This window comes from Eumetopias jubatus, unplaced genomic scaffold (genome assembly GCF_037043125.1).
Source record: "Eumetopias jubatus isolate StellerSeaLion01/CBP00866 unplaced genomic scaffold, mEumJub1_p1.0 scaffold_3, whole genome shotgun sequence".
NCBI classification, from domain to species: domain Eukaryota; kingdom Metazoa; phylum Chordata; class Mammalia; order Carnivora; family Otariidae; genus Eumetopias; species Eumetopias jubatus.
The window spans coordinates 34,311,050-34,336,010 of NW_028274809.1; the positions used below are offsets into that span (position 1 = coordinate 34,311,050).

Genomic DNA, 24,961 nt, shown 5'->3' on the forward strand with positions numbered 1-24,961 from the left:
CAGATACCCAAATTGATTGAAAGAGAGCATTCTTAAATGGAATCCCTACACAACTTGATTTTGAAAAGTAAAAGCCAAGCCTATATATAGCATATATATACTCTACATATGTGGGAAAGAAAAGAAAATCTGTATCTCTAAGTGTATTATATTCTTCCTCCCATGTTTTTGGCACATATCTGTTTTCCTTTATTGATTCCAGCATTAGCTTTGTTTTTGTATTTTGGTAGCTTCTCCGATTCTTCTGATGGATGCTTGATATATTTTTAGAACCCAGTATTATATCATGCATTTTAGAATTCTCATTATGAGATGTGTAAAGCACAGGAGAGCCTTGTTTTAACAGAAATCAATTTTACAAAACCAATTATGTGGAAATGTAGAAAGCGAAGGAGTCAGTTCTGATGTGCTCATACTTAACCAGTTATACACTTTAGTATCTGATAAACATTAAGTAGCTAAAAATCATTTCTTTAAAATTTTCATTCAGTGTTTATAAAATAGAACCACTGCCAGTCTAGGCAGTTTTGTTATGGAAGCATTCCCAGTTGTATATTAGAAAGTTTCTTTCTTCAGGAATTTGGCACAAAAGTGATTAATAAAAGTTTGATGTGACTTTATTAGCAGGAAGCTGGGAAACCTGGCAGTGTCAGCTGATGAAAAGTGGAAAGCAGTATTTGATGAGTGTTGGCATCAACTGGGCTGTGAGAACCCAGGCCAAGGGGAAGTCTGGAAAGCATGGGACAATATTGCTGTGGCCCTGACCACCAATCGGCGCCAACACAGAGACAGGTGAGTGAATGCCTGCCCAGCATAGGGCAGAGTGTTATAGGAAGTTGAAACTTAAGAAGTAGTCAAGACTGGACATATTTAGCTTAATATAATTTAAAAGTCAATGATGTACTTCTGTTTCTGGGTAATATGGATAAAATACACCTCCCTTTATCTTCTACTGAACTCAGCTATAAAACCCAGGCGGAATACATGGTCAGCTGTTCTGCAAAGAAAATACCAGCCAGAGTATTGAGGAAGAAGACCTGAATTCAAAGTGCCATTGAACCAGTTAGGAGTTGTTTTTGTTTTAGTTATGAGTTTTTTTAACTTCAACATCCCTCAGCCTGAACTCAGTGTAACCTGAAACCTTGATGTAAGCACTATGGTATATGGACAGAGCTTCAGAAATAACCCTCTGCTTCTGGCTCAAGATGCAAATAAGAGACTCTTAAAGCTCAGATAGAGTGGAGGAGATACACTGTGTTCTTTCTCTCTCTTTCCTTCACTTTCTCAGGCTCCAGCCTCCAGGTGCTTCTGTGGCAGGGGTGACAATGCCATTTGCTTAGAGCAGCCAGGAATAGGAAAAACTCTTGGGGAGTAGAAACTTCTTCCTCTGCTTGTGGATCCTCAGGTCCAGTAGTCATGGCCAAATCCCATTGCTTTTTTTGGCCTCTATCTCTGTCCTTTCAGCTCTTGGCCCTAGATGTGGCGTGTTCACAGAAGTGGGCAGTTTCTGGCCTGAGGATCTAATAGGGGACCCAGAAAGTTCACGGGAGGTAACAGAGGAAAGCTCCAGAAAGCAACCCTGGAAGGTTGTTTATGAACTCCTGGGCCCACCCTAGACCTGCACTTGTGTGGATTTGGTCCTAATTAGCATACCAAACACTTTGCGAACTGAGCTAATAGGTAGACTTCCACCCAGGTCCCAGACTGAGCACTGAATGGTATGCTCACAGACAGACCTAAATCGGACTGCCAAGGCTTTGAGAAGTTGAACTGACATTGAAACCACTGCCCACAGAAGGCTGAAACAAAAATATCAGCTGTTTCAGAGGTTTCTAAGATCAACTACATGTTCAGTGATCCATAGAGGGACTCACAAGACTCAGTCATCCAGGTAAAAGTTACTGCAGCAGCACAGTGAGGACCTACAGCTGGATCATAAGAGAAGACCCAGGCAGAGTCTGGAGGAATCCATGTGCAAGCTTCCCATGCTCTCTCCCTTCTGTGAGGGGTCTCACAGAGCGCACTGTCGCCCCCCAGCAGTAAAATGCAGCCACACATGTACAATCTTCCTGCCCAGGGAAGCCCATTAGGGACTGAGTGCCTATGGTTTTTATTGGGGTTGGTCACATAAACGCTCTGTACTTAGCAACTATCTGAATTCCGCAGTCCCAGAAGGAAAGCAAATATTCACCATAAATCACATTGTTAGCCTAGTTGTGGACAGCAAAATTACCCTTATTAGTTAGGGAATAGTTCATATCAGTATAGGGGACTTTTAGGAAGCAAATCCTTCTAAAGATAATAGTTTTAAGCCTACTATGTTTATTATGCCTATCAAAATTTTTTAAATTTTATTTAAATTTAATTCATTAACATATAGTGTATCATTAGTTTCAGAGGTAGAGTTCAGAGATTCAACAGTTGCACATAACACCTAGTGCTCATTACATCACATGCTTTTCTTGATGCCCATCACCCAGTTACCCCATCCCCCTTCACCTCCCCTCTAGCAACCCTCAGTTTGTTCCCTATAGTTAAGAGTCTCTTAGGTTTGTCTCCCTCTCTGATTTCATCTTATTCTATTTTTCCCTCCCTTCCCCTAGCCTGTCAGTATTCTTCATAGGATATAAACAAGACCCAAAGTGTCATAACAATACTCAGAAATGTCCAGAATATAAACTAAAATTACTTGGCAATCAAAGAACCGCTACCTCATTTTGGAAAATCAATACATACCAAAGACTTCCCAACATAAGTTTTGCAATAATGACAAGAACTTTAAAGGAGCTATTACAAAAATGCCCAAAGGAGCAATCACTTGAAATAACTATTAAACACACGTGAAATAACTATTACAATTGGAAGTATCAGGGGCGCCTGGGTGGCTGAGTCGTTAAGCATCTGCCTTCGGCTCAGATCATGATCCCAGGGTCCTGGGATCGAGCCCCGCATCGGGCTCCCTGCTCGGTGGAGAGCCTGCTTCTCCCTCTCCCACTCCCCCTGCTTGTGTTCCCTCTCTCGCCGTCTCTCTCTCTCTGTCAAATAAATAAAATCTTTTAAAAAGATAAAAATAAAAAATAAGTAAAATAAAATTGGAAGTATCAGCAAAGAAAAAGAAAATATAAAGAAGAAACAAATCAAAATTTTAGAATTAAGAAATCTAATAACCAAAGTAAGATCACTGGGTGAACTCAGTAGCAGAATAGAGATGACAGCAGGAGAGTCTGTGAACTTGAGAATAGATTAATAGAAATTATCCAAACTGAACAACAGAGAGAAGATACATGGGGGGGAGAAAAAAAGGAACAGAGCTTGAAGGACCTGAGAGTCTAATATTTGTGTCCTTGGAATCCCAGAAGGAGAGGAGAAAAGTTATGGGGCTGAAAAAAATAGTTGAAGAAATAATGGTTGAAAACTTCCCAAATATGGTGAAGGACAAGCGTGCTGATTCAAGAAGCTAAGCAAACTGCATCCTGAAAAAAACGATAGCCGTGAACAGACACTTCATAATCAAATTGAAAGACAAAATTGGACAAGCAGCTAGAGAAAAGAGGCATTACCTGGAGGGGAACTGCCATTTCGTGCTTGCATAGTTGTCCTCAGCATCCTCTGGAGACCAAAAGGAAGTGGCACCACGACTTTGAAGTACTGACAGAAAAATTACAGGTGTACCTCCTCCTTTTTTCCTTTTTCTTATTTTCTCCCTTTCTTCTGCTCCCCCCTCCCGCCCCCGTCTACTCTCTGCATATTTCCTTATTCTTTAACTTGGCCAGTAACTCTCACAAGCATTGCCTGGTGTTTGGACCCAAAGAACTTGACAATCCCTGCCGTATAGAAAGAAGTTTGGTTTTTTCCTCCCCCCTCTATTTGGTATAAACAGGAATGGGTTATAGTGTTCCATTCATGCAGTTCATGATTTTTACCTTACAATCTTTCTGTTAGCAGAAGAAATGGAAACTCCTAGGACTGATTGAAGCTGTGGACTTTCCCTTGCATGTGATGCAGATGGTCAGCCTTCACTGTTACAGCCTGTCAGTTTAAACATTGAGACTTTGGTCCTCTAGTTGACCTTTGGTCCTCTAGTTGTTGGGTGTTTCCAAGGAATGAGAGTGAATGAACTTTTATATAATAAAACATGTTGCAACTGCAGAGGGCTTGTTTATCTAAAATAGTATAATAATAATGATTGTGGACCATTTCTAATTGGCTGTGATCTAATAATAGAATACCATTACCAAAAATGGCTGTTGATTACTAAGTATGTCTTGTATCATGGCCTCTTCATCCAAAGCTTCTCTTTAGCCATTATGTGCTTACCTCACCACCAGTTAGAGCGTCCTCATTATCTCCTTACTTGAGCTCATTTCCCTTCTTCCTCTGCCCTTTCATGTTTTCATTTTTCCTCACCGCTTCCTCTCTCTTTTATTTCATTTTTCTCTTGTCACTAACAAGTCTGTCACCAGTTTTCTCTTCAGGCTAACATTATAGTATCTCCTAATACCATCGCTGATGTTGAAGCAAAATTTTCATTAATGTAGTTGGTACGAAGTAACATTAAATGACATTGGAATGACTGTTAGAAAAATCTAATAGCTAGCAAGTCGGTTACCACTTATGAGCTCATTTGGGCCAAACACTGTCCTGGGTACTCCATTGCATCCTTATTTGGTGACAGTGTTTCATGTGCACATTACCATTATCTTGCTTTCTTGATATGAAATACATAATGGGCTTTCTTTTGTCTTTTTACAGTCCAGAGACATTAAGTCGTTCGCAGACTCAGACACTAGAGAGTTTGGAATTCATTCCTCACCATGTTGGCGCCTTCTCTGTGGAGAAATATGATGATATCAAGAAATATTTAATAAAGGTAGAGTCAAAATTACAGTGGTCTTGTGCATTAATGACACAGCCACTACAATGTATCATTGTGCTCACAGCTTATTGGTACCCTAATCCTATCTTTGCTTTCTAGGTATTTCTTTTGCTAATTCTCTGACTACTAAAAGCACATTTCCACATGAATATTGCCCTATCATGGTGATAGAACTTTTTTAAGTTTTGTAAAGTGCTCAAGGGAGTTCTTGAGAACAAGGGTCAAAGTTTAAAATGGCATTTTGTTAGTAACATTAGCAGACTAGAGACTGTATAAATAAAGCATGCTGCCCTCACCCCATGGTTATGCTCTTTGCTTCCTTCTCAAACCCTGTAAGATTAGCTACAGTTTAAAGTATGACATGCATTGATAATGGGGGTTCCAGGAAACAGTATTAAGAGAAATCAAGGGAACTGGAGAGTGACTGTATTAAAGCATAATCAACTGTCATTATTTAGTTTGCTCAAAGGTAGCCTGTTTTTTTGGTGAAGTTTATAGCTTAATTTAGCAGTATATCCAAAGCTATTTTCCCAAGATGCTAAAAGGATTCTTTGATTAAGATTAGGAACTCCTATTCCATATAATTTGGGTAGACTCAACACTTTCAGAAAAGTTTAAGTATTTGAATTTTCTGATCCAAAAGTTGACTCCTGCCAGTTTGAAAATTGTTTATCGTTTATGAAATTGTTTTATTTGTTGGTTGATTGTTTCTGCTGTTAGTCATTGACTGATTTCAGCGATCCTCTTCCTGTTCAGGCCTGTGACACTCCTCTGCACCCCCTGGGCAGGCTTGTGGAGACACTAGTTGCAGTTTATAGAATGACATACGTGGGTGTGGGAGCCAATCGCCGATTATTGCAGGAGGCTGTGAAGGAGATTAAGTCTTACCTTAAGCGAATTTTCCAGCTGGTGAGGTAAGAGGTCTTTCTCGTTGAAGTCTGCAAGCTGTGGATTATGCTAATGCTTGGGTGTCTTCATCCTGAGTGTAGAGATTACAGCTTTGTGAAGAATCATTAAGGTTCCTCTTCCTTGATGAAATTATTCATCAAGAAAATGATTTTTGTGCCACAGATTCTTAAATAGATTAAATAACAAAAAACATGTTTTTACTTCATGCAAGAAACACAGCAAAGGAAACCATCAACAAAACAAAAAGGCAACCTACTGAGTGGGAGAAGGTATTGGCAAATGATGTATCTGATAATGATTTGGCTAATATCCAAAATACAAAAAGAACCTATATATTCAACACTAAAAAAACACTAATAATCTGATTTAAAATGGACAGAGGACCAGAATAGACAATTTTGCAAAGAAGAGATGGAGACGACCGCCAGACACCTGAAAGAAAGCTTAACATCACTAATCATCAGGAACTGTGTGTATTCTCATAGACTTCCATTCTAGTGGGACAGACTAAATACAATACATAGTGTGTCAGGTGATGGTAAATGTGACAAAGGATGGGGCCTGGAGGTAAGAGGGTGCTGTTTTAAACAGAGGCCTGACGAATAAGGTCATATCTGAGCAGAGACTTTAAAAGAGGTGAGAAAGCAAGCAAGTAGAACATCTTTAGAAAGAGAGTTTTAGGTAGGAAATTTGGAATTTGTAAAATTCAAGATCTTTTACTGGGGTTAAACCAACAAGTAAATACTATAATGTAAGGTCATTATATAAAAGTTTATGAATTTGTCCCAGAAAACTTCCTTATCTTATTAGCTTCAGAATTGATAGATGCATTTGGAAATGTCTTCAGTTTTGAGGGGACAGTGTAATCCACTAAAAGGCCACTGGCTGGGAGTGTTTCAGCTCTGACATTAGTTAGATGAGTATAATGAAGATAAGTTTTCTGACTTTTTAGTTTTCCCAGCTATAAAATTAGGGGCAGAGGCAGGGGCAAGGTATAAGTCTACAAAAATAGAGAAGATTGCAAACTCCCTTTAAAGAGTCAAGGTTTATGTCTAAAAATAAAGAGGACAATGAACTTGTTTATAGTAGAGCCCACCATTTGCATATAAGAGGTCAGAGATAAAATCTAGGGCAAATTCAAAACCTAGGGAAAAAAAATCCTCAATAATTTAGCTTGATCAATTGGAAAAATTTTTTAGCAACTTGAATTTTTGTTTTAAAGATTTTATTTATTTGGGGCACCTGGGTGGCTCAGTCATTAAGCATCTGCCTTCAGCTCAGGTCATGATCCCAGGGTCCTGGGATCCAGCCCCACATCAGGCTCCCTGCTCAGTGGGAAGCCTGCTTCCCCTTTCACACTCCCCTTGCTTGTGTTCCCTCTCTCGCTGTGTCTCTCTCTGTCAAATAAATACATAAAATCTTTAAAAAAAAAAGATTTTATTTATTTGAGAGAGAGCGAGCAGGGAGAGTGGCAGCAGGGGAGGAAGAGGGACAAGCCGACTCCGTGCTTAGAGTGGAGCCCAAGGTGGGGGCTCCATCTCATGACCCTGAGATCATGCCTGGAGCCTAAACCAAGAGGCAGCTGCTTAACCAACTGAGCCACCCAGGTGCCCCAGCAACTTGAATTAAAAAAAAATTTTTTTTAAATTTTACATTAATTAGATTTTCATTTTTTCTTAATGTTGAACATTTAGGTAGTTTCCAATTAATATTTGTTTATGCTGTGAGAATAATGGTCTCTGCTTGAAGAGTCAATACAAATTGACCTCAGATGAGATTGGTCAGGAAGAAAAACATATAGATAAGAATTTTTCACTCTTTAATAACCAGACAGGAAAAAAAAAAACACATGAAGATTTTTTTAGCTACACCCTTAATTTTATCCTGTAATTACAAAGCATCAGTTAAGAATCCTAGGGAACTAAAATATTTAGTTGATATAAAGTTTGATTTCATAGGTCCTTAAATAGATGAAATAATAGAAATGGGTAGAAATGTATTTTTGCTCTTTTTAACCATTCTAGAGGTATAAAATTGTGTAATTGTATTTTCTGTTATTCCTTAGATTCTTATTTCCTGAGCTTCCTGAAGAGGGCAGCACGATTCCTCTCTCTGCTCCCCTCCCAACAGAAAGGAAATCCTTTTGTACTGGGAAGTCAGATTCCAGATCCGAATCGCCAGAGCCAGGGTACGGTGTTGGGTAGAGATAGTGAAGAGAGAGGGTGGGTGGTCCTATCTAAAGAATCCCTAGGAAAAGTTTTCTCTAGATCTCAGTTTCCCTATTTTTAAGACAATGTGATTGGACTGGGTGATCTCTGAGGTCCCTTTTAGGTTGTATTAAGTTGGATTAGCCAAACCCCATGGAAGTGCAGTCTCAAATGACTGGGTGCAGAGGCTGCTGAGCGAAGTAACATTATGCTAATCTAGAATAACCACAGAGAATCATTTTCAAAATGGAAACCAATTGGGTTTTCAGTTAGATTTTGAGTTAATGAAAAGTATTCACAGTTGGTCCAAGATAAAACTCTGGGACCGTAGGTAAGTTCCTCATGTTAGCTCCAAATGTAAAAGCAGAATAATGTTATAACTGTTTCTTTTCTTTACTTTTTTTTTTTGTAAGAGGGAGAGAAAGAGTGTGAGGGGGGGTGGGAGGAGGGAGAGAATCTTAAGCTGACTCCTAGCTGAGCACAGAGCCTGACTCGGGGCTGAATTTCACCACCCTGAGATCTTGAGCTGAGCCAGAATCGAGTCAGACCTTAACCGACTGAGCCACCCAGGTGCCCCTGTTATAACTGTTTCTTTACTCAAAATGTCCATCTTTACTTTCAGCTCTAGATTCTGTACTCAATTTTAATATGAATGCTTCTCCAATATTTTGTAGTTATGTGGTAACAAGTTCTGGGTTACTGCTTCCTGTACTACTACCTCGGCTCTACCCACCTCTGTTCATGCTCTATGCCCTGGATAATGATCGTGAGGAAGACATTTACTGGGAATGTGTTCTACGACTGAATAAGCAGCCAGATATTGCTCTCCTGGGCTTCCTTGGGGTACAGAGGTAAGTACAGTAGCTAGGAGTAGAATCAAATGGTTTTAATTTAAAATGCTAACAGCATTATCAAGAATTTGGTACTTTAATGGAATATATGCTTTGCAGTTTATTTACTTATTTGCATATTTGTTATTCAGCAAAATAGTGATATTTAATCTTTATTTTTGAGAATTTTTGGAGTGGAGTGTAAAACTTGGTTATTCTTCTGAATGTGTGTTTTATTTTGTGTGTGTGTTTTAGCTATCCTTTCATATTTTGCAGTCCTTAAAACAAATGTTTACAGTTTCAGAAAAAATTAATTATGTTTAGTCTTTGACATTCTTCCTTTCCTTCTTTTTCTTTCCTCCCCATCTCCAATTTCTAATTTAAAAGTTTTAGAAGTGCTCTTTGTTGTGGAGCATTGTTTCTTGTTATTCTAAGGGAACACATTATGCTTTCTTCTAGTGCTGTGATAAAGCTGGTCACCCCAACATCCAGTAATTATGTATATGTGTAATCAAAAATTACCAATCCTTAATCAGAAAATAATTTTTTTCAGTAGGATAATTTGACAGTAAAAATACAATAAAACTGAGTGAAGGAAAGATTTTGGCTAAACCTGGTAATATCCGTAATGTATGGGGAAATTGTAGTATACATTGATAGGTCCCCTTAGGAACACGATAGAAACCTTAAACTACTTCTGGAATGTTTTTTAAAACTTTATCTTTTATTTTAAATGGGACAGGGAAGGCAATATAGCCACCAACTGTTTTTATGGGGATTAATCTATCACAAGTAACAACTTGTATTAACAGTGTCTGGATTCCATTGTAGGAAATTTTGGCCAGCGACCTTGTCAGTCCTTGGAGAGAGTAAAAAGGTATAGTAAATTATAGTACATTTTAGTTTCCTCAGTAAATATGCTTTTCTTTAATGTGGGGTATTTGAAATAGCAAAACATTTCCATTTTACTTTGATAGACTAGTAGCCAAGCACGAGTTACTCACTAAAGAACCGCACCCTGGCATCAGTATCATTTATTTTTTACAGTTACTGAAGAAGACAGCTTTCCTCTTTGACCTTCATAAATTCTCTTTTTGCAGGTTTTGCCAGCTACAAAAGATGCTTGTTTTGCCTCAGCTGTAGAATGTCTACAGCAGATCAGGTAATCACTGATTTGTTAAAAAAACACATCAAGGTAATAGCTAGTCTATTAAGATATTAATGAGATCTTATCTTTACCTAAGCTCTAAGTGCCCCCTTCACTCCTAGAAGGTGTCATATTCAGCCTGGAGATCAGAAAAGGCTCTTTTGAGACATTTGGCTTACCTTTTACTCTACAAGGCCATTGTATTTTCAAAAGATGTGGAGAGCCTACCCAGAAATGTATCTACATAATCCCATCTTTAGCCAAATGGAAATTAACCAAACTTCATTACTCAGAGAAGAGCATATATTAGGAGAATAAGGTCCTACATGGTTAAAGGGGGTAGTCTTATGATTTAGTGAATTCTTCCATGTGAACCATAGATAGTTGAGGCATCTTTTCTCAAAGAACCAAGGGATTACTGTAGTTATCCCTTCCAGCAACTCATTATGCCTGATGTGTCCAACTTAAGACACATAAGTCCCAGGAGGGTATATTGTCAAACAGTTAATATTTAATATTAAACAGTTCTATTAAGAAAAATTATAGGATTTTTTTTTCTTTCAAATAACAACAGCACAACATTTACCCCGTCAGACAAACTTAAGGTCATCCAGCAGACTTTTGAAGAGATCTCTCAGAGTGTCCTGGCATCACTTCAGGAAGACTTTTTGTGGTCCATGGATGACTTGTTTCCTGTTTTCTTATATGTGGTGCTACGGGCCAGGTGACCAACCTTTTCTGACTTGATTATTAGGGACTCATTATTTTAATAAGTGCTTTTTCTGAATTGATGACAGTAATATGCTCCCCCACTAGAAAAAAAACCATTTCTCTTTACCCATTCCACTATGGTGAGCTGTTCTTTATTTTCCCTTACATAGATTCAGAAGGAGGATGTACATATAAATGGATATAATTCAGTATCTTTTTCTCATTGGGGCAGGATTAGGAATTTAGGCTCTGAGGTACACCTCATTGAGGATCTAATGGACCCATATCTTCAGCATGGGGAACAGGGTATAATGTTCACCACCTTGAAGGTAAGTATAAGTAGTATTTAATTTTCTTTTATCTTAAAAATCTGTCCTTAATTTACCATATTATAAATCTGTGATTAACCACTATTTTCTTTATACAGACGTTTAATGAAAACATTAAATGCCTTTAGAGCATATATTTTTAATATTTTAAAATATATTAAAATAGAATCAGTTACTTATTCTTCAAAATACTAAAGCAAATTACCCAATCTTCCCTATAAACTGGTAATTCAAATCATTAGAAATGCTTATAAAGGTAGACTATCTATATAAATGTAACTCTAGAAAAGAAACAGTAAGGATTCATAGTGTCCAAAAAAGTATCCATCACCAGAGCTATTTGATGGAAATGAGGGTAAAACAGAGAAGGCAGTATGTATATAATGAATATGAATTGCATCTTCTTTTTTCCCCATGAATTTACTGTAAGCCAGTATGTTACAAATGAGGTTCAGTAATCTGAATACTCTCTAGGGATTGTTGGAAGTCATTTTAGTTCCCCACCTTGATTTTTCTTAGAATTTTAGAATAATTCTGAAGTATGTTGGAAGAACAACAAATAGAAAATGGCATAAACACTTCTGAAAAAAAAAGGGAGAATAGACCCACTCTGCCAGTTAGTAAAATATTATAAAATTACAGTAATTAAGATAGTATGTTACTGTCACAAGAATGGACATTACCCCTAACAGAAGGAGTAGACAGGCAAATCAAAATGAGAAAAAACCTAGAATTTAATGTCAGGTTTAGAGCTTGGGTTACTTGTTTGAACTTTTCAACTGAAATACCATTTTCTATTAAAAGGGCTGAGAAAGGTGGAGGGGCGCCTGGGTGGCTCAGTCATTAAGCATCTGCTCAGGTCATGGTCCCCGGGTCCTGGGATCGAGCCCTGCATCGGGCTCCCTGCTCCGCGGGAAGCCTGCTTCTCCCTCTGCCACTCCCCCTGCTTGTGTTCCCTCTCTCACTGTCTCTCTGTCAAATAAATAAATAAAATCTTTAAAAATAAATAAAAGGGCTGAAAAAAGGTGGAGAACCTGGGGGAAATATTGGCCACCAATGACTTACATTTTTAGTATTTATGTTATAGAAGAGTATCTCTCAACATATCAGCAAGGGAGAAACAACTGGTACATTTATATGTAGGGAAATGCTCAACCTCACTGAAAATTACAGTACTACAAATTTAAGCAAGATGCCATTTTGTGCCTACTACATCAGCAAGGATCTTTTAAAATTATACCCAGTGCTGGTAGGGGTATAGTGAAATCAGAATTATGCCCATATTGCTGGTAATGCATTAAATAGCAGTCACCCTTTTAGAAAACTGTTGTTGTTAACATCGATATCAACAACATCAAAAATGTTCTTGGGGTTTGAGTAATCCCACTCCTGGAGGTTTGTCCTGAGGAGTGAAGAATGGAAAACATACATGGTTTGGCTGAGCTGTTCTTTGTAGTGTGAGTAACTTCCAAACCTGGATACTTCCAGAATCACCTGGGAATGCTTCTTAAAAATTCATTCCTGGAAATTCTGACTCACTGGGTCTGGAATGATGCTTACTCTTAATTTGTAGTTTCTTAAACATACTAGATGATTCCAATTACAGTTGTTTGTATACCTTCTAATGCTCAGCATATTCTAAATGTCCACTCAGTAGTGGCTTAGCCAATTATGGTATTTCTGCTTAGTGAAGAATATTAAACAGCTGGTAAAACGTTTGTTTATTTTAGAATTAGTAGAAGGTGTGCAAAGTTTTCTCTCTACTAATTTACAAGTATGCAAAATAGACATTGGATGGGGGACTGGAAGTAAACAGGGAAAAATAAAGCAACTAACTGATTTTGTTGGAGCTAACAGGATTAATCAGACATTTCCTTTCTTTAGTCTCCTGGGCACTGCTATGTTTATGTGGCTTCTTTACAAGTAAATTTTAAATTGTTTTGAACTTTTTTTCAGGCATGTTACTACCAGATCCAGCGTGAGAAGCTTAACTAGGATGCACAACAGCTTGACAACTGGATTATCTGTAGGATGTTTTAGCACCATCTGGCGTCTTCCTATAGTGGCGAAAAAGAATGGTGTTGAAATTAGGACGTTGTGTTATTTTGGTCGTTATTTCTGAGCCTTACTAATGATGATAGCCCTGAGCCCAGGAAAAAAAAGACTGTATGATCTAAAGGGAGGGTTGAAAAGGAGATCAAATTCAATTAAACCAGTCCCTTGCCTACGTTAAGTCCCCCAAATATCACACATTTACTGTTTGGAAAAAGAGGACATCCGTTCCTACAGTAAGGAGTACGCCAGCTACGTGAAGTTGTAAGAAGAATTTTCAGTATAGCTTCTTACATTGAAGAAGTTAATAATTTTTTTGAGTTTCGGGTTTGCCTGCAGTTACCCCAGACCCCTTTGCAAGGAGCAGATCGTACTTGAACCTATAGTAGCCACACTATGCCTTCCTGAATTCCTGGTAGTCACGTGTGCATCATGCTTCTTTGCTGAGGGAGGGGAAAGAGGACCTTCTAAAACTGCAGTTTTAACTTTTTCTAAGTTTTTCCACCAGGGTATTCATGATGGGAGAGGTTCTATGCAGTGACTACCGCACCCCAACTCCAAACATGGAACACATATAAATAGGAGTCTTCTGCCTCCTAAGTAGAAAGAACATAGGAGTTTTGTTCATGGATTCCTTTCAGTGCTATGGAGTGAATACACTGGAATTCAAACACTGACTCTGAGCTGCTATGGACCCTCACTCGTCCGTGTGCAAATGCTGTATTGCGAGGCCTGTGAATGAGAGCCCGAAGAGCTTTTGCATGTGGGCTGTGTTTTGGAGCAGGACTGAACTCTGGGAAATACTGAAGCAGGGAACTGCATCCATCCTTGACCTAGTGTTCTGGTTCTTCCCTGTACCTCACACTGAACTCACAGTGGGGAAGAAAAAGGAAACAAGCTTTGGCTTTTCCCATCTCAAAAGTATTGTAACACTTCAACATTTTAGTGTTTTGCCTTTCACCTTTTTTTTTTTAATGTCCTATTGTAAATGGTTGGTTTACACTGTACAAGTAACACTAGTAGCTGTTTTGAATAACATAGGTGCTCTTTCTCATCTCATCTCCTACACACCGTGGTGAGCATATGGAGTATCCTCCAGATTTATGTTAACATCAGCAGGTGTTAATCAATTTTAAAAAAGGATCATGGTTTCTGCTCTACTTTATAATCAAGACATGTTTATTAAAATACTGTTTCGGAATGTTGGCTGTAATGTAACAGCAATTTTCATAATAAAAGACATTCATCTCTATGAGGTTGTTTTATGATTACATAAGAAATGACTCAGGGGCAGCTTAAAAATTTAAAAGAAACCCAGGCCTGGGTGTTTTATTTATTTTATTTATTTTTTTGCCCGAATTGTAATCCATGCCTCTTTGTATTGGCCTCAGAGGTCCCTCTGGGGTTTTAGAGATCTCTGTCTTTAAAATAAACATAAAATCATAATTATAGCACCTTCGCTGACAAAAAAATTGACTTTCTGATTCTAATATCCCTAGGACAGGGGTCTTAAGTCTATTATTTCTTTGAATAAAAGGCATATTTTGATAATCACTGTTTTTTTTTTTTTTCCTCCTGAACAGATTCAGGGAAGGGAAGAGAGAGGATTTAAAATTCTCTTTGGAACTACTATGCATTGATTAGCTACCTCCCAGTTGTAATGTCTTCTCAAGAAGCCTTTCCATGTCACCACTGCTCTCTACCAGAAGGTGGCTTCCCATTATTGGAAAGGAGCCAACACTTGATTAGTTTCTGTTAAACGCCCTGCATTTCCATTAGAGATTGTTTTAATTTTAGGATAAACACAGATTCCACATTTGGCTTTTAAAGGCAAATTTACTGAATGTCTTTGATCCCGTAAGAGAGATACAGGGGTAGTTCTAGAAATGAACAAAGACTTGAGACCCACCGAGAAATTCTCAAATGATGGTAGACTGTCTCAGTTCTAAGAAAAACATGTTTTAACTCATCTTTTCATTGGAGTTTTGAGTGGAACTTTCCAGTTACTTTAGGCTCTTGATATTATTTATACCTTTCAGATACCTTTTTAGATACCTTTCAGATAGCATAGTAAAACCATAAATTTTCAAATTCTAAATCTAAATCTCCAGGCCCCTGTCTATAAATAGAAATACCTAGCACTCCTGCAACAGGTTACGGATCTTTCACATGTGTGGTGAATGCTCATAGCAGCCCTGTGGGGCAGATATTAGCCCCACCAATTTTGTAGACAAGGAGTGGCTGGGATTTGCTCCCTTAGAGCTGGGACTCTAACCTAGAACTTCCCTAACTCTAATTCCAGGGCTCTTTCCTACTACTGCCAGAGATGGCACTTCATAGCTGGGTTATGCATTAAAAGATCGTAAGGTGGGGGCACCTGGGTGCCTCAGTCGGTTGGGCATCCGACTCCTGATTTCCGCTCAGGTCACGATCTCAGGGTTGTGAGATCCAGCCCTGTGTCTCAGCAGGGAGTCTTTTGAGACTCCCTGTCCCTCTTCCTCTGCTCCGACCCTTGCTCACACTCAGGTATGCACTCTCTCTCGCAAATCTTTTTTTTTTTTTTTAAAGATCGTAAGGTAAAACATGAATTGAAAACTTAATAACAGGTGTTTATGGTAAAATATGGTGTGCGCAAAACGGTCACAGATGTAGCACATTCCCAACTTGCATTTTCATCAACAGTGGAAAGCAAATGAAAGCCAACTGTTTAATTTCGAGTAAAGGGGCTGATAAACCTCTAACAAGAGTCATTTGGTCTTTATTCTGATGTGCCCTGCTGTGAGCAGAACCCTTTAGTTTTATTCTGGATTATCTACTTCCCAGTGTGCTTCCCACCGACTTTTGCACTTAATGTGCTTTGCTGCAATATAAAATTTTCAAATAAAGAAGTAACTCCAATCTGAGATAATGGGTAACTATTGAGGACAGTCACTTGGTAGCAAACCTTCCAGAAGGAACTGTTTTTACAGGCGTCATTATTATTGGCTGAAGGATCTTCCATCATATTCTTCTCATTACGTGAGACAATAAGGTTAATAGGTCAGCTTACTCTCTGGTATCTCCACAGTTTTTCCTTTCATTAAAAATGCTGTTGTCTTTTGGGGGGTGTCTGTTATGGAATGGTCAACAAAAATAATTTTTTTTGGTGTTAACTATGTGGTGGCATTTTGAGAGAAAATACCACAGCGAAGGTTGAAAATGATATAAATTAGACCTCCCAGTGTAAGGAATACTTAAGATTTGTGACAGGGGAAGCTTATGAGTAACTTAGTGGTTAGGCTGGGTTAGGCTTCTGTGGATTAAATCAAAGAGGATGTGCAGAGATTTTGTCTAGAATAGTGAGGTGACTTTGGCAGCTAATAGCCCACTAGTATTTTCTACCAAAGCTTTTCTCTGGATAGGAGCAACATTGCATGTTTGCGGTCTTGCAGGTGAGAGACTCTGTCAAATGATCCTCAGTTACCAGAAGAGATGTATAAATGTCCGTGCTTCTGTCAATTTTTAATAGCTACAAATACAAATCTGGGTAATTCAAATGATTTAGTTTCATTGTAACCCAAATCATATGGAGAACTGTGTGATTTTGGAAGAGCAGGTTTTGCTTTGGGAAACTGTTTAAGTATGGAATAATGAGTTGTCATGCAGACAGTAAAACTGACCATTTATTCTAGCCCTAGTCAACAGCATTTTGACCCACAGGAAGCTGGGCCATTTTTGTACGGGCTGTTACTTATTAAGTTTTCAAGTGCTTTTTCAGGTTTTGTCTAGTAGGAAGCTTTTTTTTTTTTTTTTTTGAAAAAGCTTAATAGGGGTAGGGGGAATGGCATTTAATAGTAATCACTACATTTTAACAAGTTCATGGAAATACTGATTTTTAAAGTAATATTTAGGACAAATTCTTTATGAGTCCATAACACTAATGCACCTTCTCAGTTAATAAGACCTGGTGATCCTTCCTCTGTTACTTAATTAGTCCAGAATTGCATATTGTTGGGTATCGACTTACTTGCAGCCTCAATCATGAATTCTCGTTCTCATGACAGCAGAAATAGGTAAGTTCTAACTGACAAACTTGGTCCAGAAGTCATGAAAAGGCAAGGAAGAGGGATTCTAGTCCTTTGCCAGGCACTCACATTTTTCAGGGCTAGTCCTGGAAGCAAAAGAGGAAAACTTTTGATTTTACTACTTGTTCACTCTACCGAATACCCCTTTGGATGTCAGATTCCAGGTCTGAAAAATGAAAGTTTTTCAAAGTTTGATAGGGAAGGAGGTTGAAGTCAGTATAACCAGGCTGAGGAAGAGAGGAAGGGCACAGGCCTCTGGAGTCAGCGGCTCCCACCTCAGGATTGACGTCCCAGCCGCTCTTGAACTCCCTGGGGAAGTATCGGCCTTTTACTTCCATGTTTTGGCCTCCCATTTCTTCGCCCCTTCTCAACAACTGGAAAAACAGCCCAGACCCTGCTACAGTTGTCGAGGCTTCTGCATGAACCAGAAAGCACGAGGTCCACCTTCCAGACCCTCTGCAGACATGATCCACACAGAAGCCGGACACTGAGCGGGTTAATGCATAAGAGAATTGTGAAGCGGTTTGTGAACTGAAGCACTGCCGTAGTTTTCATAGACATCTAGAGAGGGAAAACCATTTTCTGAGGTTTCCTTCTATGACTTTTTGTCTTACCTTGGGCTAATACCAGGGACTCCATGGCTTAAACAACAGATTTTTTTTTCTCTCAGTTCTGAAGGCTGGAAGCCTGAGATTAGGGTACGAGCATGGGCGGGTTCTGGTGTGGTCCTTCTTCCCAGCTTGAAGAGAGGCTCCTCGCCGGGTCCTCACCTGGCAGGGAGACTGACAGAGAGCAAGCTCTCTAGTGTCTCTTCTCACAAGGGCATTAATGCCATCATGGGGACCCCACCCTCATGGCCTCATCTCAGCCTAATATCTCCCAAAGGTCAAATACCAGCACAGTGGGGTTGGGACTCCAACATCTGAGTTTGGGGGAACACAATTCAGTCCACAGCAATTTGTCCCAGGAACCTGACAGTGACCATCATGTTTAGAATTCACCTAAGTTGTGGAGATGAAAATCACTGTTTATGCCTCCATGGGTGAGGAGCTTTTAGTCAACATGAGCTTTTGAGAATATATGAATTCGTTATCTGCAACCCTAGAGTCAGCAGTAGATTTATTGGAAGCTATGTTAATAATTAAAACTCACTAGAGAAATCACAATCTATCTGTAAATCTCCCTCACAAATCAGGTCATCTCAGGAATGTGCAGTCTGGTGTCCCCGGCTGCAGCATGGACAGGCCTAGTTCGGCACACTGGCATTTGGGCATTAATATGGAAGAAATGTGGTCGAGCTTACTTACGATGCACAGATAGCAGTTGGCTCGTTTAATCTGTACTTCCTCTCCAAGGATGTAATTTGTGAACCTCCCTTTGGGTAGCATTTCCAGCAGCTTCTTGAATATGATGGCTTGGTGTCAGACCCATCTGTTTGCTCTGACTTTTGTCTGTCTGGAAGACACTCCACCTCCCTTTTCAATTCCCTACACTCCATGCTCCCCTCTTGGGAGAAAGGTGAATCATACATGCAAATGTTGTGCTAAATGATTCAACAGAGGCTCAAAAACTAGAACACGGGAAAATGGCAGGGTTTAACCTAACTCAGTTGAGGCTGGACAGGGCAGGCAGTGGTGGGCATGGCAAAAGCATGTGATGTCAGGTTTTGGAAGAGTCTAGCAAACTAGAATACTTCAGTGTGACTGGGAAAGAATGTGTATGGGAGAGTTGTTTAAAATTCTCTAACAGCTTGCTTTCTCACTGGGAATTTAGAGACAACACAATAATGATCTGTCTTTTTCGAGATAGCCTCTATGGTTTCAACCCCACAATCTGTCTAAATTCTAGGCAGGGGTTCTCAACCATATCAGATGCAATATCCCAGTCTCTAACAACTAATTTGCAATACTCCTTTTTTAAAAAAATCCTGATTTATCCTTTATTATCCTACTTGGATAACAAATGTTGGTGCCCTACCCATAGACCGTTGGTCCTTACAGTTTTGGTGCACCCCAGGCCAAATTCGAACAGCCAGCCCCTGCACTCACTACCTGAGAGCATGCATGTGGGAGGCCGGAAGGACTAGAAGTAATGTTCGCTGGCAAAAGCCCTCAACCGATGACCAGCAGCACTGGTGTATAAATACCCCCACTTTCTTGTACCTTATTCCCCCAAGGGCTTAAGCTCCATAATGCCCAGAGTGGTTACTTGCTTGATACACCTGTCACTGGCTTTTTCCCCTGGCCTCGTCTCAGTATCCCACTCGGCTACTGGTGTTTCCTGGGATCACTTTGCAAACAAACCATCCCACTAGAATCCTTGCTCTGATTCTGGGGAAACCCAAAATAAGACACTTCCTTACACACAACTTCAAAAATAGGAAATCTGTATCGTGCCCTAGTAATAAGAAGATGTTAAATAAATGTTGTCAATAAGACATTGTGTATTTCAACATATAAATATGAAATACCACTACAGATATAATACAGATATAATGAAACAACATGTTTGCACTTATAAAAAAAATCCAGCCAGGGACACAGATACAGCCTGATAGTGGTGTGTTATAGTGATACCCTAAATGCTGTGTTTTTAGGATTCTAACGGGATGATTTGTTCGGAAAGTGATCCCAGGAAACACCAGTAGCCGAGTGGGATGTTAAGACAAGACAAGGGGAAAAAGCCAGTGACAGGTATATCAAGCCGAACAGCTTTACCGTTATTGACGTGATTTTCTGAAACGGTGAACAACATGATAAAGTCCAAGCAAAACAAAGTAAATTCATTTCTCAATTACGGTAGTAGCATTTCAGAAAATTCAATGTATGTTGAAATAATGCCAAAATACTTTGTGTTTTTAGGTAAAGAAAATTTGGGTTCTAGGCTCTGATAATTATAAGGGTGTTGGGTTTTGTTTTTTTTTAAGCAACATGAAAGTCTAGTGAGGTGTTTTCAAGTTATACCAGGGTATAAGGTGATTTTTCATCCTATAAGGCGACTTCTGTGAAACTTCCACAAAGGGCAGTGAGCATGTTCCCTTTGCCCTTGTTTTCTTTCATTTTTTTTTCATATTGTTCTGTTTTTATTCAATAATTACAGGCATACATAGACTTCATTTTTTTCCCTTTAAATTTTTTATTGTTATGTTAATCACCATACATTACATCATTAGTTTTTGATGTAGTGTTCCATGATTCATTGTGCATAACACCCAGTTTGCCCTCGTTTTCTTAATCCTCATTTTGCTGGCTGAAGAGTAGAAGTGATGGTCAGAGCTCCAGCCACCATTTTGGAACAGGAAGATGGGAACCACACCATACCCCAGGGAGGGGGAGCAGCGAGCTGGAGGGAGCCCATTCTCTGAGCACTTCACGGAGCAAGGCTGCCCTACCAACCCTGAACTGTCTCTGCCTCTACACTTTTACATAAGCAAGATATAAACTTCTACCCTGTTTAGCCACTATTATTTTGGGTTTCTGTTTCTTGAAACTAATCCTTCCCAAAGCCACATAGAAAATAACCCTTAAGAGTATGCCTCAGATGTAACCATGCCTCTTGCCATTGTGATTGCTGCCACGAAGAACTGTAGGTACAATGAGAGGGAACACAGCACCTGAGTGGCGTCAGGCCAGGGAAGGCTCTTCTGAGCTCTGAAGGATGGTAAAATTAACTGGGTGAGAAATAAATATTTGTCACTTGTTTAAAAAAAAAGAGAGAGAGAGTGGGAGGAGTGTTCCCTGAAATAGTAATGCTCTCTCATAGGGCTGGTTAGTTTAGAGAGTGAGCTCTACAGGGCAGGTGTTTTGTTTGGTATGGGTCCCTGGGTGTAGCACGGTGCTCGACTTGCTCAAATAAATGCTGTTGAAAACATATTCCAGTGCGTGAGAGCTGCAGGGCCAGTGTGACTGGAGTGAGCTGTGTGCTGTTTACGGTCTGCTCCCAGGGCTGAATTCCATCCAAAAGCTTGGGCGGGAAGGATACAGTCAGACAAAGGAGCAGATCCACTGGACAAGGAGGACATGAAACCCTCTACAGCAACCAATCCGGAGAATGGTATGTGGTGCCTGGACTCCTTTCTGGATCAGAAAGGCCTTATAACATCACTGTAGATACGAGATCATATTTAGGGGCAGGGGTTCTGATAGATTTATTGTGATTCTTTTAAGGAACTTGTTGGACACTTCAGAGTGTCCTACTACCTCTATTAGTGATGATTCTAAGCAGTTTTCAAGGCAGGAAGGAAAGAAATCGTCACAGTGGGTTCAGAACCTCCTTTTTTCTCTTATCCCACAATGTTTTATTTAAACTTAGAACTTCACAACTTGTTCACATTCAAAATATCACTACAACAAACAGAATGCCTAGGAAAACATGTAAAAAAAAATCCAGCATTCACTAAAATCTGTTCAGTTTCTTTAATCAGTGGAATCCTGAGATTTGTGTTAAACACCTATTGGCAGTTAGAGTCAGTTTTTTTTTCTTTTTAAGATTTATTTATTATTCATTTGAGAAAGAGGGCACAAACAGGGGAAAGGGCAGAGGGAGAGGAAGACGGAGAGAGCATCTCAAGCAGACTCCCTGCTGAGGGTAGAGCCCAACTCAAGGCTCAAATCCATGACCCTGAGAGCATGACCTGAGCCGAAACCAAGAGTCCAACGCTTAACCCATTGAGCCACCCAGGTGCCCTGGCCATTAGAGTTTTTCAATAACACTTTCAATAAGAACTTTCAGAAAGGGTGAAGACAAATGACTATGTTTGAATTAGAGAAGGAGGATCCAGAAAACAATGAGATAATTTTGGAATAAACCAAAGGCTGATAAGGTGGGGGGAGGGAAAGACGATTGCTCTCATAAAATCTGACATCTGTAAATGATCTATTATTTCATCTGATGTTAGCCACAACCCTATGGGAAAGCTAGCATGTTATTTGCCACAAGGAAACTGGGTTTCAGATAGTTGGATGACTTTCCGAAGTTCACACAGTGATAGAACCAGAGCTTTTGGCCCTAAACCCAGCATCATCTCATTCCTCAGGAGCCCCTGTGGCCCATCCCAGCTGTCTGAGTTGTCTTTCACACTTAAAACACCTGCCTTTCTTCACCTCCACTGGCCACTCCATCTCTGCCCTCTCCCTTTTCCAGGTCTCTCCCAGATCCTGAGGCTTGTGCTGCGAGAGCTGAATCTGTTCTACAGCCGAGATGTGAATGGAGTGTGTCTCCTATATGATCTTCTCCATTCCCCGTGGCTGCAGGCTCTGCTAAAGGTGTGCACCCCATTACCTAGAGGCCTCTGCTTACTGTGGGAGCTGAAAACTGCTCACCCAACTGTGCCACTCACTCACTGGTCAGGTGGCAGGAGATTTCAACTTGGTAAAAGTTCTTAGAAGGCAATTCTTTTGTGTGTTCTGAGAATTTCCAACATGGGTGTGGGGGTGCCCACACCAAAAACAGTTGTCGGGGTACTAGTGGATGTCTGTAATTCATCTCAATTCTGACACTATCTAACCGGAGATAGCATCAGATCCCATAGGGTAAGGGCTCTGTCTCCCAGGACTGCTGCCCCCTCCCCCCATGTCAGACGCCAGTCACAAGTCCAGGCTGTTACCTGTACTTCTGACCAACTGTCTATAAATCAGAGGTTCCCCAGACCTCCTCCTTGGGTGTGATTAATTTGCTACAGCCCACAGAACTCAGAGAAACATTTTACTTGCTAGAGTACCAGTTTATTTTAAAAGGATATTACTCAGGAACAGCCAGATGGAAGAAATAAAGAGGGCAAGGCATGTGGGAAGGGGTGCGGAGCTTCCATGCCCCCTCCACTCTCCCCTAGATTTCCACAAGGTCACCAAATCAGAAATTCTAACAAACCCAGTCCTTTGGGGCTTTTCTGGAGGCTTCGTTACGTAGGCACCGGTGATTAAGTCATTAGTCAATGGGGATTGATTCAACCTTCAACCCCTTCTCTGTGTACCGGAGGTGGAGGTGGGGGTAGGGGGTGGACTGAAAATTCCAAGTCTAATTACATGGTTGGTTCTCCTGGCAACCTGCCCTTAACCTTAGGTGCATTCCAGAAATCACCTCATTAACATAAAAAAAGGCATCTTTGTCACTTTCCTCACTTAGGAAATTCCAAGGGTTTTAAGAGCTCTGAGCCAGAATCAGGACTAAATATATAATTCTTATATAAATCACAATATCACAGCAATCCTCAGAGAAGAGCTACATAAACCTCTTAGCTTACAAAGGATGAATTTAGGTGGGAAAGTATATGGCTGTTCCTCTTTTCTCCCCCAGTTCCTTTTCTTCCAGTGGACCCTGGGATCACAAAGTGGCCACCACAAATGGCCATCGACAGCACCCTTAGCATCTGTCTACAACCCTTAGCATCAATCTCCTCCAGTCCCGTCCATGTTGATGCAAATGTTGGGTATTCATCCTTTCTGATGGCTGAGTGATATTCCATTGTATATATGGACCACATCTTCTTTATCTGTTCATCTGTTGAAGGGCATCTCGGCTCTTTCCACAGTTTGGCTATTGCGGACATTTCTGCTATGAACATTGGGGTGCATATGGCCCTTCTTTTCACTACATCTGTGTCTTTGGGGTAAATACCCAGGAGTGCATAGGGTAGCTCTATTTTTAATTTTTTGAGGCACCTCCACACTGTTTTCCAAAGTGGCTGTACCGACTTACATTCCCACCAACAGTGTAAGAGGGTTCCCCTTTCTCCACATCCTCTCCAACATTTGTTGTTTCCTGTCTTGTCAATTTTTGCCATTGTAACTGGTGTAACGTGGTATCTCAATGTGGTTTTAATTTGAATTTCCCTGATGGCTCATGATGTTGAATATTTTTTTCATGGTCTGTTAGCCTTTCGTATGTCTTCTTTGGAGAAGTGTCTGTTCAGGTCTGCCCATTTTTTGACTTGATTATTTGTTTTTTGGGTGTTAAGTTTGAAAAGTCCTTTATAGATCTTGGATACCTGCCCTTTATCTGTAGTGTCATTTGCAAATATCTTCTCCCATTCTGTGGATTGCCTCTTTGTTTTGTTGACTGTTTCCCCCATTGAGGATGATATTCGCTGTGGGTTTTTCATAGATGGATTTTATGAACTTGAGGAATGTTCCCTCTATCCCTACACTCTGAAGAGTTTTAATCGGGAAAGGATGCTGTATTTTGTCAAATGCCTTTTCTGCATCATTTGAGAGGATCATATGGTTCTTGTCTCTTCTCTTATTAATGTGTTCTATCACATTGATCGATTTGTGAATATTGAACTACCCTTGCATCCCAGGAATAAATCCTACCTGGTCATGATGGATAATCCTTTTACTGTACTGTTGGATCCTATCAGCTAAGATCTTGCTGAGAATTTTGGCATCCATATTCATCAGGGATATTGGTGTGTAATTCTCCTTTTTGATGGGGTCTTTGCCTGGTTTGGGGATTAAGGTAACGCTGACCTCATAGAATGAGTCTGGAGCTTTCCTTCTGTTTCTATTTTTTGAAACAGCTTTGGGAGAATAAGTATCATTTCTTCTTTGAATGTTTGGTAGAATTCCCCTGGGAATCCATCAGGCCCTGGACTCTTGTTTTTGGGGAGGTTTTTGATCGAGGCTTCAATTTCATTACTGGTTATTGGTCTATTCAGATTCTCAGTTTCTTCCCGTGTCAGTCTTGGTAGTTTATAGGTTTCCAGGAAGGCATCCATTTCTTCCAGGTTGCTTAATTTATTGGCATATATTTGTTGATAATAATTTCTACTAATTGTTTCTATTTCCTTGGTGTTAGTCGTGATATCTCCCCTTTCATTCATAATTTTATTAATTTGGG

The 24,961-nt window shown here is 39.9% G+C and overlaps 2 protein-coding genes across 7 annotated transcripts in view; both read left to right on the top strand.

The window, feature by feature from the left end:
* The window catches only part of ALS2 (alsin Rho guanine nucleotide exchange factor ALS2), a 73,373-nt gene extending 59,060 nt beyond the window's left edge, over nt 1-14,313 (top strand). For 4 of the 6 annotated variants that reach the window (XM_028123792.1, XM_028123784.2, XM_028123814.2 and 1 more), the window contains 10 exons: nt 625-792; nt 4,753-4,870; nt 5,633-5,790; nt 7,851-7,973; nt 8,667-8,843; nt 9,654-9,699; nt 9,923-9,984; nt 10,544-10,693; nt 10,913-11,009; nt 12,966-14,313. In XM_028123792.1, the coding sequence (XP_027979593.1) occupies nt 625-792; nt 4,753-4,870; nt 5,633-5,790; nt 7,851-7,973; nt 8,667-8,843; nt 9,654-9,699; nt 9,923-9,984; nt 10,544-10,693; nt 10,913-11,009; nt 12,966-13,004 (1,138 nt within the window). In that variant the 3' untranslated portion in view covers nt 13,005-14,313. Of the gene's footprint in view, nt 1-624; nt 793-4,752; nt 4,871-5,632; nt 5,791-7,850; nt 7,974-8,666; nt 8,844-9,653; nt 9,700-9,922; nt 9,985-10,543; nt 10,694-10,912; nt 11,010-12,965 lie in introns of those variants that run through there. The other 2 variants (XM_028123811.2, XM_028123815.2) reach the window with 2 other exon arrangements.
* A 6,360-nt stretch (nt 14,314-20,673) lies between these two features.
* MPP4 (MAGUK p55 scaffold protein 4) overlaps nt 20,674-24,961 on the top strand; it is a 41,361-nt gene continuing 37,073 nt past the window's right edge. The window contains exons 1-3 of the mRNA XM_028121714.2: nt 20,674-20,714; nt 21,069-21,178; nt 22,268-22,389. Coding sequence (XP_027977515.2) covers nt 20,674-20,714; nt 21,069-21,178; nt 22,268-22,389 — 273 coding nt within the window. The remainder of the gene's footprint in view (nt 20,715-21,068; nt 21,179-22,267; nt 22,390-24,961) is intronic.